The sequence below is a fragment of the Saimiri boliviensis genome, chromosome Y (genome assembly GCF_048565385.1).
Source record: "Saimiri boliviensis isolate mSaiBol1 chromosome Y, mSaiBol1.pri, whole genome shotgun sequence".
Lineage (NCBI taxonomy): Eukaryota > Metazoa > Chordata > Mammalia > Primates > Cebidae > Saimiri > Saimiri boliviensis.
Genome location: NC_133471.1, coordinates 20046739 through 20062094, shown reverse-complemented (window position 1 = coordinate 20062094; position 15356 = coordinate 20046739). Strand labels below are relative to the sequence as shown.

Sequence of the window (15356 nt, the reverse complement as noted above, 5' to 3'; positions counted from 1 at the left end):
AGAATTCCACTGAATATATCCACTGACATGGGGTTACCATATGAAAGCACGCTATCCATTATTCCACTTCTGAGAAGACTATACGCAGTTTAGACTTTGTGTCCTCACTCTATTATACTGCCATCTACCACACAAGTACAGATATAGTCTTAATTTTTAAAGATTCAAATATAAAAATTCTTCAGTAAGAACTGAAGTTCTAAAGTTTTTATATTTGAATCTTTTTAAATGACTATATTTTATCTAAAATTCATACATTTATTTCCTTAAAGATTTCAATAAATTTGAGATTATTTCAATATTTTGAACTGTACAAATAATATGAACAGGTAGAAGACATTTAAAATTACTTTCTCCACATCAGGTAATATGTGTTCCCACCAAAATCTCACCTTGAATTGTGGTTCTCATAATTTCCATGTACCATGGGAGAGACCACCAGGAGGTATTAATAATTTAATCATGGGAGCAGTTACCCTCATGCTGTTTTCAGGATATCGAGTGAGTTCTCACAAGATGAGAAGGCTTTATAAGAGATTTTCCCCCTTTGTTCAGCAGTTCTCATTCTTGTCGTCATGTAAAGAAGGATGGATTTTTTCCCCTTCTGCCATGATTTTAAGTTTCTGAGGCCTGTCCAGCCATAGTGAATTCCAAGTCAATTAAACCTCTTTCCTTTATAAATTATCCAGGATTGGGAATGTCTTTATTAGCAATGTGGGAACAGACTAATACGTAAGGCAAGTTTAATGTTAGCATCAAAAATAGTTTCAAAATATTTTACTATCAAGTATAACTTTTACCAGCTCTTCTCATTTGCTAGGGTCATAAAAGATTGGGGCCAAGCACAGTAGCTCACAACTACAATCCCAGTACTATGGGAGGCTAACACAGGAGAATCAATTCAGACCAGGTGCTTTGAGACCAGGTTTAAAAACTCAGCAAGACCATATCTCTAATAAAAATTATAATAAATTGGCTAGGAATATTGGCACACTTCTATAGTCCTACTTACTAGAGAGATTGAAGAGAGAGCATGGCTTGAGCCCAAAAGTTCAAGGCTGCAGTAAACTACAATCATCACAACCCCCCTCCCCCACGACCCAAACCAGTGCACTCCAGCCTGAGCAACAAGGGAGACCTGATCTCTTGAAAAAAAAAAAATAATAATAATAAATTACTTTTCCTTTACTGGAAGACTAAGGAAGTTTTTTAAAAGGGCAAAAACATAATAAAGGGAAAAAACACATACCCAAAACTTGGAATGGCAGGTTAAGAATTTTTATTCATGACACTCATGTAAAAAGATGGGCAATATTAACCTGTTTATGCCTAGTGTTCCATTACCGGAATGCTAAGCATGTGGTAGTTATTCATACTCTACTACTCAAGGTCATCACTAAGGTATGACTGCAAAAATTTATAAAATTGTCACTTTCAACATAAATAGGTCAAAATGAATTTTGTAAAACCAAGTCAACTTCTAGATTAGAATATCCCCACCTGAAGGTTTAGCAACTTTAATTCAGTAAATCTAAGGCCACTGTGTGTGTCTTATGGAGCACAAGGATATGTGAGGTAGAGAAACATGAAGATAATTCTTAAAAACTTCCCATGAAGCTCCTCCATAGCTGAGTTAAAGAACCAGCTGCTTAAATGTTCTATATCTGATTGCACCCCATAGTAATATGAAAAACAGAAAATATCAACATCTTTCCTGTCTTGGATATAATCTTGCATCGAATCTACTTCTCTGCATCACTATTTTCTACTTGCACTAGAAACATAAGGCTAGACCTCAAAAATTATATATACATATAATAAGCTTATATATAAAAATTATATATATATTTTACATATAAAAATTATATATATGTATAATAACCCCCACCCCATGAAATTCTCTTTGCTTTTTTTCCTTTAAGACAGGGTCTCACTCTGCCACACAGGCTGGAGTGCAGTATCACAGCACAATGCAGCCTCTGACTCTTCAAGCAAACCTCCAGCTTTGGCCCCTCAAAGCTAGCTTGAACTACAAGTATATGCCACTATAGCTGGCTAATTATTAATTGTAAAGACCAGTTTCACTATATTACCCAGGCTGGTCTGAAATACATGGACTCAAGAGATACTCCTGCATCATACTCTAAAAATGCTGAAATTAAAACATGAGTCACCATGCCCAACTTGGTTATTAAATCTTTCTTTATTTTACAACTGAAATTCAAAATGTTCAGCTACTCATGAAGAATCACTACCAATTTTTGTAAGTCTACCAACTCCACCACAAACTGTAAATCCCTGTGTTACTATCACTTTAATACTGTAATAAAACTAAATCTGCTATACAAAGCAAAATATTCAAAAATTAATTTGAAATACCTTTAAAAACCAAATAGCCCTGAAGTAGTGGTAACTATTATTCCTATTGGTTTGATGTTTAAAACCTCAGTCTTAAAGAAAAACAGAATATTTCCATAACAATGACTAATACAATCATTCATTAATATTTTAAAAGAAAACTAGACATTACAGAGTTAGCTGAAAGCTTCTTAAATACAGGCATAGAGGCAAATTATATTAAATCAAAGCACTGCATACACAGCAAGTATTATGTTTAGAAAATAAAATACACAGCTTAAGGTAGCTACAGAAACTGCTATATACATAAATATTAAATAAAAATTTCCAATTCCTTTGTCTTTAACAATTTGATCATTAAACAAAATTTCAAACATATTAGAGTAAAACATAAAATATATGCAGGAGTGTAACACCCAGAGCTCAAATTGTCTAATACGTTTATTTCATTTAAATTATGATACGTTGAAGTAACATTTTATTTCATCTAAAGCACAAGTGACTGTTTTATTCTTGTTCTTAAGTTAAACACTTACCTGGGTTTCATACAAATGGGCAATATGAAATTGAACTGTAATGGATCATGGGAAAAGATCAGTTACAATACAGTTTAATTTAATGTAATAAAGTTTTTAAAAAGTAGGGATAATATAAAATTTCAGACATATGCAAATGCTTAAACTATAGAATATGTATTTGACAAGGATTGCAACTTCTGTTTTAAGTTAAAAAATACGCAATTAAACCTAACAAACATCATGAGTATTCGAAGAAAAGCAGTATAAAAATTAAGTAATACTTTAATCAATTTATTTATAATTCTAATAATCATTAAAATCTGTAACAGGTTTAATTATACCTCATAAAAAGTTCTTAATTAGAATATTAAGGGCCGGGCGCGGTGGCTCACGCCTGTAATCCCAGCACTTTGGGAGGCTGAGGCGGGTGGATCATGAGGTCAACAGATCGAGACCATCCTGGTCATCCCGGTGAAACCCCGTCTCTACTAAAAATACAAAAAATTAGCTGGGCACAGTGGGGCGTGCCTGTAATCCCAGCTACTCAGGAGGCTGAGGCAGGAGAATTGCCTGAACCCAGGAGGCGGAGGTTGCAGTGAGCCAAGATCGTGCCATTGCACTCCAGCCTGGGTAACAAGAGCGATAACTCCGTCTCAAAAAAAAAAAAAAAAAAGAATATTAAGTAAAAAGAATATTAAGTAAACACAAGCATTTAAGTTACATGTCTCAACACAAGGTATATAAAAGTTCACCTTAAAAACATAGTATTAACTCTGTAATCAAGCAACGTTTTTCAACGCATATGCTTTTTCTTTATATTCAATCTTATGTTAACCACTTTAAGTTATAGATCAAATACTAGTAACAATGTACAGAAAATTAGTTTTCTTTCCATTTTCCAGAATTAATCAGTTTTTAATTAAAAACAAAAATGGTCAAACTACCTAAAAAGCAATACATCAAAATAATTTCTATATTGAGTCCTAAATAAATTTAAAAATAATGTATTTGAAGACTCAAATAAAGCCAAAATGTTTGGCTTCTTTCTGAAGCCCTTCTTGATGCCCAATTCCCCATCACCAGTGCATACAACAAAATCACAGTGGATAATTACAAGTCCAATTATTTAAATTTTATAGTTTTTATTCATCCATGAGAAATATCTTTTCTCATTGTTTTAGCATATATTTTTTAAAACCTATCAAAATTATAAACAGAATATTTACATATTCAAAGAAAAGTCCCACATTAATTATGAATTTCTGACATCGTTTTATCTCTCCTCCCTTCTCAACTTTCCCTCCTTGCTTCTCACTCATTTCTGTCACTGTCCTAAAGATAAATTGCACCTGGGATGGATGACACAATTACAAATTCCTATATCAAGTCTTTAAGATTTCGATTTAGTGAATCTGCATAAATGTCTAGAAAGCAGCCTCTAAATGTTTCGCAGCTTTTCAGTAAATTCCCCGTTATCTAACACTGGAGACTAATGCATTAGAAAACATAAATTCCTTTCTATTAGAGAAAAATTACTCCAGAATTCTGTAATCAACTTAAATCAAAGAAACTAAAAGTTTGTAAAAGTAGACAAACATAAAATGTTAAGTAATCAGCCATAAAGTAAAACTTACAGAAAAAGATTAATTTCAAGATAATAACGTCTCCCCCCAAAAACAAAAGCAACGAAAGAAAAAATCACACATATACACAACCAACCACTGCAGTTTACACAGGTTGAGAGTTCTTTCCTCCCCTTTTCAAACAGGGCTTTTCTTACCACTAAAACTCAGGTAATCAAAATATCATGTCTCTGAATTGCTGGAGACAAACTGGATGATAAGTTAACAAAAGGAAAAAAGCACCAGGTGCAGTGACTCCTGACTGTAGTCCCAGTACTTTGGGAGGCCCTGAGGCCAAGATATCAAGAGCAGCCTGAGCAACATGGCAAATCCCCATCCCCACAAAAAAAAAAATACAAAAAAATAAAAGTATTAGCCAGGTACTGCATGCAGCTATAGTTCCAGCTACTTGGGAGGATGAAATGAGAGGATCACTTGAACCTGGGTGACAGAGGCTGCAGTAAGCCATAGTTGCACCAAATGCACTCAACCTGGGCAACAGAGTGAGACCCTGCCTCAAAGGACAAAACAAAACAAAAACAAAAAACAATAAAAAAGGCAAAGAGAAAACCAAAGACTATGTATCATACCCCCATGTACCCACCAAATAAAAATAACACAAAAAATTAGTGGTAAGTAGCAACCTAATACCATCTAAACTTATAATCTAAATTAACAAATTTAATTAAACAAATTGAAGCTGGAGTCCCAAGTCTCTGACCTCATCATCCCATAAATTACAGTATCATATTTTGTAAGATAAATATCTCCATGTTTCATCCTTTTTTTTTTTTTTTAAAGACAGAGTCTTGCTTTTTCACCCAGGAGTGCATTGGTGCAATCTCATCTCACTGCAACCTCCACCTCCTGAGGAATCAAATGATTCTCCTACCTCAGCCTCCAGAGTAGCTGTGATTACAAGCGTGCACCACAGTGCCTGGCTAATTTTTGTGCTGTTAGTAGAGATGAGGTTTCAACATGTTGGCCAGGCTGGTCTCAAACTCCTGACCTCAGGTGATCCACTCACCTTGGCATCCCAAAGTGGTGGGATTAGAGGCGTGAGCCACTATGCCTAGCTCACGTTTCATTCTTATCTATACATTAAAAGGGAGTCTAACTATACAACTAGGTGTGCTCAATATGGCATCTTTCAATTATAGACTGAAATGGATAAAAAATGGACATGAAATGTCTTTAATATTCAAACATTTTTATTACAAAGTAAAATCACATAATGTAAACTTTCATATTCTTTTCAAATCTGATTGTTTCCCAAAGTATTAATTGTAGTCATTCACCTTCAACAGTTCAAAAAACAGTATTTACTTTCAAAATTACACATTTTTAACTTATTCATAACAGAACCTGAAACTTTTCATTCAGGTTCTGTTTAAAATTGGCTTTGAAAACTTTTTGCTTTTGCAACATCACAAGTGCACAAAAGAATTTCAAAAAACAGGCTCATGGTATGTGGAAATCCTAAAATATAAAAAGGTGTAGTAATTTTTAATTTAAAAACATTAGGACTGCAAAGGAAGAAAACTACCTGGTCTTAAGTAGGTAATCATTATTTGTTACTGTGCTCTGTGAAATATCATCAGTCATTTCTACGGTTATCAAATAATAATACTGAATTATCTTTGGGAAAGAAAAATAGTACCCAAATCAACTAAACTCCAGTAACTTAAAACTCTCTGAAACAGGTGCATGTCTTCTCATTTCTCTTCTCAAGAATCAAGGAAAGAAAGTTTATCAGTACACAAAAGGGTATTAAAAGACATGATTTCAAATGTCCTATCAATAATATTCTTTGGTCAAAAGTATTTTATTTAAAACTACTTACTTTCAGCACTGGACAAAGTACATGGATTACAGTCAATCAAAGCTAACTGAAAATGCTGTAAGAGAAAAGTAAAAATATTAATGCTGGAACAGAACAGAAAGAATATTAAATTTACAGTTGCATAAAATGAAGTTTTCTATTTTAGGCTTTTAACGTCTATCATAAAATAACAAAGCTATGCTATATTAACAATGCACTACACTCAACCAAATAAAATTATAATTTCAAATTTATTGTTGAAATACGTTATAAAGTTATTTCCCTGAGATTATTAAGAATGAAGGCCTTATGAAAGAATTAACTGTATCAACTATATTTATATTTTTATATTAAAAAACTTCATACATTTGAATCTTCCAGTAAACAAAATATTAAGGTATAAGATGAGACATGTACTTCAATTCATTGTTTTAAAATGTGGAAAATCTAATTATATTTTTAGAGGACTATTTCTTAAAATGAGAACTGAACTTCAGAAATTAAGTTAGATAATATGAGAATTAGCATAAAGAATAAAACATACCTGTTTTCACTGAATCTTCAATGTCACTATACTTCACAACACTGAAAACCTGTATTATGACCTACACATACACACCAAGTACCCATTTTCAAATTCACGTGTAAAATATAGTTGTTCTTTGCCAATATTTTTTTTTCATTTTTTTGACAAAAGAGGTGAAGAAATTGTACCTCAAGCACTGAAAGCAGCATGCTTTTAAACATATGTAAAACAAGATGCTAAGCATTTTAAATGTATCTAAACTGCGTGTTTAATATATCTAGTCATTTATGAAATATTAAAACATTTACAGTTCTACTCTTAAATATATCATATAAGCCTACGCAGAGTGCAAATCAACTTCCTATACGATGAATAATTACTAAAAACCTATGGTAATTTGATATCTATAAACTATGAACTACTTAAAAGGTAATAGGAACAAGAATTGTTTTAAATAAAATAATGCATAAAACTCTTTCAAACATTCTACAAACTATCCCCATAAATATTCAATTTTCAGTCTCCACTAAGTTTCAAGAATAATCAACCATATTGACAATAAAGAACAAGCTACGTTAAAAGTCAACTAGAAAAAAATCATTATCTACAATGTAAGTATTAAAATTGTGCTAAAGACACTGACATTTAGCTGGGCGCGGTGGCTCAAGCCTGTAATCTCAGCACTTTGGGAGGCCGAGGCGGGTGGATCACGAGGTCAAGAGATCGAGACCAAACTGGTCAACATGGTGAAACCCCACCTCTACTAAAAATACAAAAAATTAGCTGGGCATGGTGGCGCGTGCCTGTAATCCCAGCTACTCAGGAGGCTGACACAGGAGAATTGCCTGAACCCAGGAGGCGGAGGTTGCGGTGAGCTGAGATCGCGCCATTGCACTCCAGCCTGGGTAACAAGAGCGAAACTCCGTCTCAAAAAAAAAAAAAAAAAGATACTGACATTTAATGTTAAAATGACAGGTAATATACAGAGTCAAAACATACACTCTGGCCAGGCACGGTGGCTCACGCCTGTAATGCACTTTGAGAGGCTGAGGTGGGTGGATCACCTGAGGTCAGAAGTCTAAGACCAGCCTGGCCATCATGGTGAAACCCCCATCTCTAAAAAAAAAAAGAGAAGAAAAAAGGAAAACAAACAAACAAACATACAATCTTTGTAAAAATAAATTGTATTAAACCAGGCTTAAAAATTAAAAAAATCAATGTGGGAATCACAGAGAGCCTAACATTGCCTAGTCAATTTGAAAACTGTCAGTTAACAAAACAAATTAATGTCTGCTACCTGATATTACAATGAAAGAATGAGCACAAACAGCATAATGAGAGTGAACACTGTAGCTACTAGACATACAACTGGCATTTGTGTTATAATATTAAGCTAGCCTTTCCAGCAAATGGTGTTTGAAAAAGTATCTGTATAAAAAGATTAAAGTTGGGCCTCTGTCATGCCATATACAAAAGTTAACTTAAAATGAATGAGATGCATAAACTTAACAGATAAAACTATGAAAGTCTTAGAACAATATACAGGAAGAATCTATATAACATTGAATTTAGCAGTGATTTTTCTGGACATGACACCAGAGACACAGGTAATAAAAAAGGAGATTTACTTTGCTTCATCAAAATTAAAAACTCTGTATATTAATGAATTACAATCAAGATACTGAAAAGAAAAAATATTTGCAAATTATAAACCTGGTAAGTAATAAAAATATAGAATACAAAATAAGTTATAAAAAGACTCAACTCAAAATAGGCAAAGAACTGGAATAGACATCTCAAATAATACAATGGCCAATAAATACATGAAAAGATGCTCAAAATTAGTTATTGTAAGGTTGGTTGCCTCGCCGGGAGTTCAAACACGCCCATCTCCCTCCCAGCTTGAAAATTATGCTATCAGAATATGTCCATCATCTAGCTCTGCCTTGGAAATCCCCTCTGCACTCCGCCCAACTGAAAGACAAGCTCTGTGTGGCTACTGAAGAGTCAGCCGCCTCTCTAGCCTCCCTCCAGCAACAAATCACGTCGCTGGCTCAGGAAACTCTCCAGAACCGACGGGCCCTAGACTTACTTAGTTACGGGGAAAAAAAGAGAACGTCTGTTTCTCCAGAAGCAGTGCTGCTATTACATCAATGAAACAGGCCTTGCGGAAGAAAATGTCAACACTCTCTATCGCCTCCAAGAGAACCTCCACAGGAAGCAGAGCACACCAGCCTCATCTCTCAATAGGTGGCAATCCCCCATGCTTACCTGGCTGACTCCCATTATTACCCCCTTTATTATTGTATGTCGTCTACTAATACCAGCCCCTTTTTTCCTCAAGTTTTTACAGTTCCACATAAGAGAAATTTCCAGGGTGGACATTAACCAGTTGCTTCACTCCTATATCCAACTCCCAATCGAGGCACCAGCCAACTGACTCCTTCCCCCAACTTCGTCCCTATTCAGCAGAAGTAGCCAGAAAGAAGCTGCGTCCTATATATCATCAAAAAGTTCGGAATGTAAGGCTGGTTTCCTTGCCAGGAGTTCGAAGACACTCATCTCCCTCCCCACTTGAAAATTATGCTATCAGAATATGCCCATCATCTAGCTTTGCCTTGGAAATCCCCTCTCCACTCTGGCACCTAGCCCGCCTTGGAAATCCCCTCTGCACTCGGTACCTAACCACACCCTTGGAAATCCCCTCTGCACTCAGCACTTAGCCCGCTCAGGGAAATTCCACCTACCTACCAATAGCAGCTCATCCCATCCACATCCTGTTTCTCCAAATCCAATCGAACGCCTTCACTCCCTAAAAAACCCCACTCCTGAGAAGAATCAGGCGTGACTTCCCTGGTCCCTCTCCCCAGGACAACAGAAGCTGAATAAATTGGTGTCTAATTTTCTTGTGCTGCCATCAGTTTCCTTGTCTTTAACTCAGCAAAAAACCTACAGGGAATAAACTTTACAGTTATCAAGAAACACGAATCAAAACCATGATGTGATGCCAATTCATTCTCATTAGGATAGCTATTATGAATCGAACAAACACAAATGAAGAAGTTTTTTTTCTTTTCATTTATTGGCAAAGAGATGAAGAAACTGAACTTCAGACACTGAAAACAGGGACTCAAACTTTGTGTGCATCAATTTTCAAGGCAGCATTATCACAGGAGTCGAAGTGGAACAATGCAGATATTCACCAGAGATTAAAGGAGTAAGAAAATGTCGTTTATTTACAGAATAGAATATTATTCAGCCATATTCAGCCTAAAAGAATTGAAGGTTTCTGCCAAGCCGTTTGAGGTTGCAGTGGGCTCAGATCACACCAATGTGCTCCAGCTTTGGTGCCAGTGACAGCTTGTCTAAAAAATTCTGATACATGTCACTCATTGATGAATATCTGAAATATACCAAGTGAAATAAGCCAGATATAAAAGGACAAAATTGTACAAGTACATTTATATGAGACTTCCAAAAGAGTTCTATTCAGAGCCAGAAGTACAATAAAGCAACTCCCTGGTATTTGGAGGAAAGGGGAATGGCAAAGTATTAATTTATGGGTAGAAAATGTTAGTATGGGATAATGTAAAGTTCTGAAAATGAAGAGTGGTAATGGTTTACACTTCATTGTAAATAATGCCACTGAAATGTACACTAAAATGGTTAAAGCAATAAATTACATGTTATGTATATCTTCCCACAGTAACAACCAAACAAAAAAGACAAAAACCTAAAAAGTACTGAGGCTTCACTTAACTTATGAAGTTATTATTTAACTTCATTTTTGGTTTTTTGTTTATTTTGAGATGGAGTCTCACTCCTGTCACCTAGGCTAGAGCACAGTGGCTTGATCTCACCTCACTGCAACCTCCATCTCCTGGGTTCAAGTGATTCTACTGCCTCAGCCTTCCAAGTAGCTGAGATTACAGGTGCCCACCACCACGCCCAGCTAATTTTTTGTAATTTTAGTAGAGATAGGATTTCACTATGGTGGCCAGGCTGATCTTGAGCTAACGAGAATAAAAGCTTGGAGAGGAATATAAGTGAATTGATAGAGCTGAAAAACACAACACAAAAAATTCGCAAGGCATACAAAAGTTTCGATAACCAAACTGACAAAGCAGAAGAAAGGGGATCAGAGGTTGAAGACCAACTCAAAAAGAGTGAAACCAAACAAACGAAGCCTCCAAGGAATTTGGGATTATGTGAAAAGACCTAATCTATGTTTGATAGGTGTACCTGAATGTGACAGAGAGAACAAATCCAAGCTGGAAAACACTTTTCAGGGTATTATCCAGCAAAATTTCCCCAACCTAGCAAGGAGGTCAATATTCAAGAAAATACAGAGACCACCACAAAGATATTCCTCAAGAAGAGCAACACCAAGGCACAAAATCATCAGATTCACCAGGGTTGAAATGAAGGAGAAAATGCTAAGTGTAGCCAGAGAGAATGGTCCAGATATCCACAAAGGGAACCCCATCAGACTCACAGCAGATCTCCCAGCAGAAATCCTACAAGCCACAAGAGAGTGGGGCCCAATATTCAACATCCTTAAAGAAAAGAACTTACAACCAAGAATTTCATATCCAGCCAAACTAAGCTTCGTAAGTGGAAAAATAAAATAAAATCCTTTACGAATAAACAAGGACTCAGACATTTCATCACCACCAGGCCTGCTTTACAAGAGCTCTTGAGAGAGGCCCTAAACATAGAAAGGAACAAACAATATCAGCCACTCCAAAAACTACCAAATGGTAAACAGTATCAACACAATAAAGAAACTGCACAAATTAATGGGCAAAACAGCCAGCTAGCATCAAAATGGCAGAATCAAATTCATACCTAACAATATAAACACTAAATGTAAATGGGCTAAATGCCCCAATCAAAACACAGACTGGCAAATTGGATAAAAAGCCAAAATCCAATCAGTGTGCTGTATCCAGGAAACCCATCTCACATGCAAAGATACACAAAGGCTCAAAATAAAGGGATGGGGGAAGATATACCCAGCAAATGGAGAGCGAAAAAAAAGCAGGAGTTGCAATTCTTGTCTCTGATAAAATAGACTTTAAACCAATAAAGATCACAAGAGACAAAGAAGTACATTACAGATTCCACAGAAATTCAAAACATCATCAGAGATTATTACAAACAACTCTATGCACATAAACTAGTAAACCTGGAAGAAATGGATGAATTCCTGGATACTTGCACCCTCCCAAGCCTAAACTAGGAAGAAGCTGAAACCCTGAATAGACCAATAACAAGGTCTGAAGTTGAGGCAGCAAATAAGAGCCTACCACCCAAAAAAGCCGAGGTCCAGACCAGTTCACAGCTAAATTCTACCAGACATACAAAGAGGAGCTGGTACCACTCCTTCTGAAACTATTCCAAACAATCCAAAAAGAGAAAATCCTTCCCAAATCATTTTATGAGACCAACATCATCCTGATACCAAAACCTGGCAGAGACTCAGCAAGAAAAGAAAACTTCAGGACAATATCCATGGTTAACACAGATGCAAAAATCTTCAATAAAATAATGGCAAACCGACTGCAACAGCATGTCAAAAAGCTTATCCACCATGATCAGCCAGGCTTCATCCCAGGGATGCAAGGCGGGTTCAGCATCAATATATGCAAATCCATAAATGTAATTCACCACATAACAGAACCAAAGACAAAAACCACATGATTATCTTAATTGATGCAGAGAAGGCCCTTGACAAAATTTAACAGCGCTTTATGCTAAAAATCCTCAATAAATTAGGTATTGACATAACGTTATCTCAAAATAACAGAAGCTATTTACAACAAACCAACAGCCAATATCATACTGAATGGGCAAAAACTGGAATATTCTCTTTGAAATCTGGCACTAGACAAGGATGCTCTCTCTCAAAACTCCTATTCACTATAGGATTGAAAGTTCTAGCCAGAGCAATCAGGCAAAAAAATGAAATAAAGGTATTCAAATAGAAAAGGAGGAAGTCAAATTGTCTCTATTTGCAGATGACATCATTGTATATCTAGAAGACCCCATCACCACAGCTCAACATCTCCTGAAACTGATAGGCAACTTCAGTAAAGTCTCAGGATACAAAATTAAATGTGCAAAAATCACAAGCATTCCTATATACCAGTAACAGACTTAAAGAGAGCCAAATCAAGAAAAAACTGCCATTCACAATTGCTACAAAGAGAATAAAATACCTAGGAATACAACTAACAAGGAACGTAAAGGATCTCTTCAAGGAAAACTACAAACCACTGCTCAACGAAATAAGAGAGGACACAAACAGATGGAGAAACATTCCATGTTTATGGTTAGGAAGAATCAGTATCATGAAAATGGTCCTACTGCCCAAAGTAATTTACAGATTGATTGCTATCCCCATCAAGCTAATAATGACCTTCTTCATGGAACTGGTAAAAAAAACCACCTTATACTTCATATGGAACCAAAAGACGGCCTGCATAGCCAAGTCAATTCTAAGCAAAAAAACAAAAAACAAAAAAACAAAGCAGGAGGCATCATACTACAGGACTTCAAACTATACTACAAGGCTATAGTAATCAAAGCAGCAGGGTACTGGTAACAAAACAGAGATATAGACCAGTGGAAGAGAACAGAGGCCTTGGAGGTAACACCACACATCTACAACCATCTGATTTTTGACAAACCTGACAAAAACAAGCCATGGGGAAAGGATTTCCTGTTTAATAAATGGTGTTGGGAAAACTGGCTAGCCATGTGCAGAAAGCAGAAACTGGACCCCTTCCTGAAACCTTACACTAAAATTAACTCCAGCTGGAATAAAGACCTAAACGTAAGACCTAACACCATAACAACCCTTGAAGAAAACATAGGCAAAACCATTCAGGATACAGGCATAGGCAAGGACTTCATGAACCAAACCCCAAAAGCACTGGCAACAAAAGGCAAAATAGACAAATGGGACCTAATCCAATTCCACAGCTTCTGCACAGCAAAAGAAACAGTCATGATAGTGAATTGGCAACCATCAGAATGGGAAAAAATTTTTGCAGTCTACACATCTGACAAAGGATTGATATCCAGAATCTACAAGGAACTAAAACAGACTGACAAGAAAAAACAAACAAGCCCATTCAAAAGTGTGCAAAGGACATGAACAGACACTTTACAAAAGACAACATTCTTGAGGCCAATAAACATGAAAACATGCTCATCATCATGGTCATTAGAGAAATGCAAATCAAAACTTCATTGAGATAACATCTCATGCCCATTGGAATGGCGATCATTTAAAAATCTGGAGAGAACAGATGCTGGAGAGGATGTGGAGAAACAGGAACACTTTTACATTGTTGGTGGGAGTGTAAATTACTTCAACCATTGTGGAAGACAGTGTGGTGATACCTCAAAGATGTAGAAATAGAAATTCCATTTGACCCAGCAATCCCATCACTGGGTATATATCAAAAGGATTATAAATTTTTCTGTTATAAGGACACATGCACACAAATGTTCACTGCAGCACTGTTTACAATAGCAAAGACCTGGAACCAACCCAAATGCCCACTCATGATAGACTGGACAAGGAAAATGTGGCACATATATACGATGGAATACTATGCAGCCATCAAAAATGATGAGTTAGTGTCCTTTCTAAGGACCTGGATGAATTGGGAAACCATCATTCTCAACAAACTGACACAAGAACAGAAAACCAAACACCACACATTCTCACTTATAGGTGGTTGTTGAACAGTGAAAACATATGGACACAAGGAGGGGAACAACACACACTGCAGTCTGTAGGAGGGAACTAGGGTAAGAAAGCAGTGGGTGAAAGATGTGGAGGGATAATACAGGCAGAAATGCCAGATATAGGTGATGAGGAGGAAGGCAGCATACCACATTGCCATGTATGTACCTGTGCACAATCCTGCATGTTCTTTATAGGTACCCCAAATCCTAAAACTCAATAAAACATATATACATATATATTTTTAAAAAGCAAGTTGGGAAATAAAAACCTTATTTCCTCAGGTAAAAACCCAACATCTGAATACTGTGAGCATTGCTTTTATTTTCTCTTAGTGCTGTAGTTTGAATATTCCATTTAAAAATGTTGAAATTTAATCGGCGTTGTAGATATCTTTGAGGATGATTAGATCATAAGGTTTCTACCCTCATGAACAGATTAATGCTGTCAGCAAAGGAGTGGGTTCTTTAGAAAAAGGGTGAGTTTCATGTAATTTCTTTCAATCTTGCTTCTACTTCTTGGCCTGTGTTGCCTTACATCACCTTCTCACAAGTAAGAAGGCTCTCATCAGATATAGTTCCAAGTTCTAAGACCTCCTCAACTCTAGAATGGCAAGTCAAATAAATCTTTCTTTATAAACTACCCAGTCTCTAGTACTCTATTGCAGGGCACAAATGTCCTAAGATAATTGGTTTGCAAAGCCAAATGTACATCTTTAACATACTAACAGAGCAAGGCAATACAGACTATT

General features: G+C 36.1%; 1 protein-coding gene across 1 annotated transcript in view; it reads right to left on the bottom strand.

The window, feature by feature from the left end:
• LOC141583002 (histone demethylase UTY-like) overlaps positions 1 to 15356 on the bottom strand; it is a 219099-nt gene that overhangs the window by 133116 nt on the left and 70627 nt on the right. The window contains exons 7-8 of the mRNA XM_074392434.1: positions 6342 to 6396; positions 2895 to 2929 (exon numbers count right to left, since the gene is read on the bottom strand). Of these exons, the coding sequence (XP_074248535.1) occupies positions 2895 to 2929; positions 6342 to 6396 (90 nt within the window). The remainder of the gene's footprint in view (positions 1 to 2894; positions 2930 to 6341; positions 6397 to 15356) is intronic.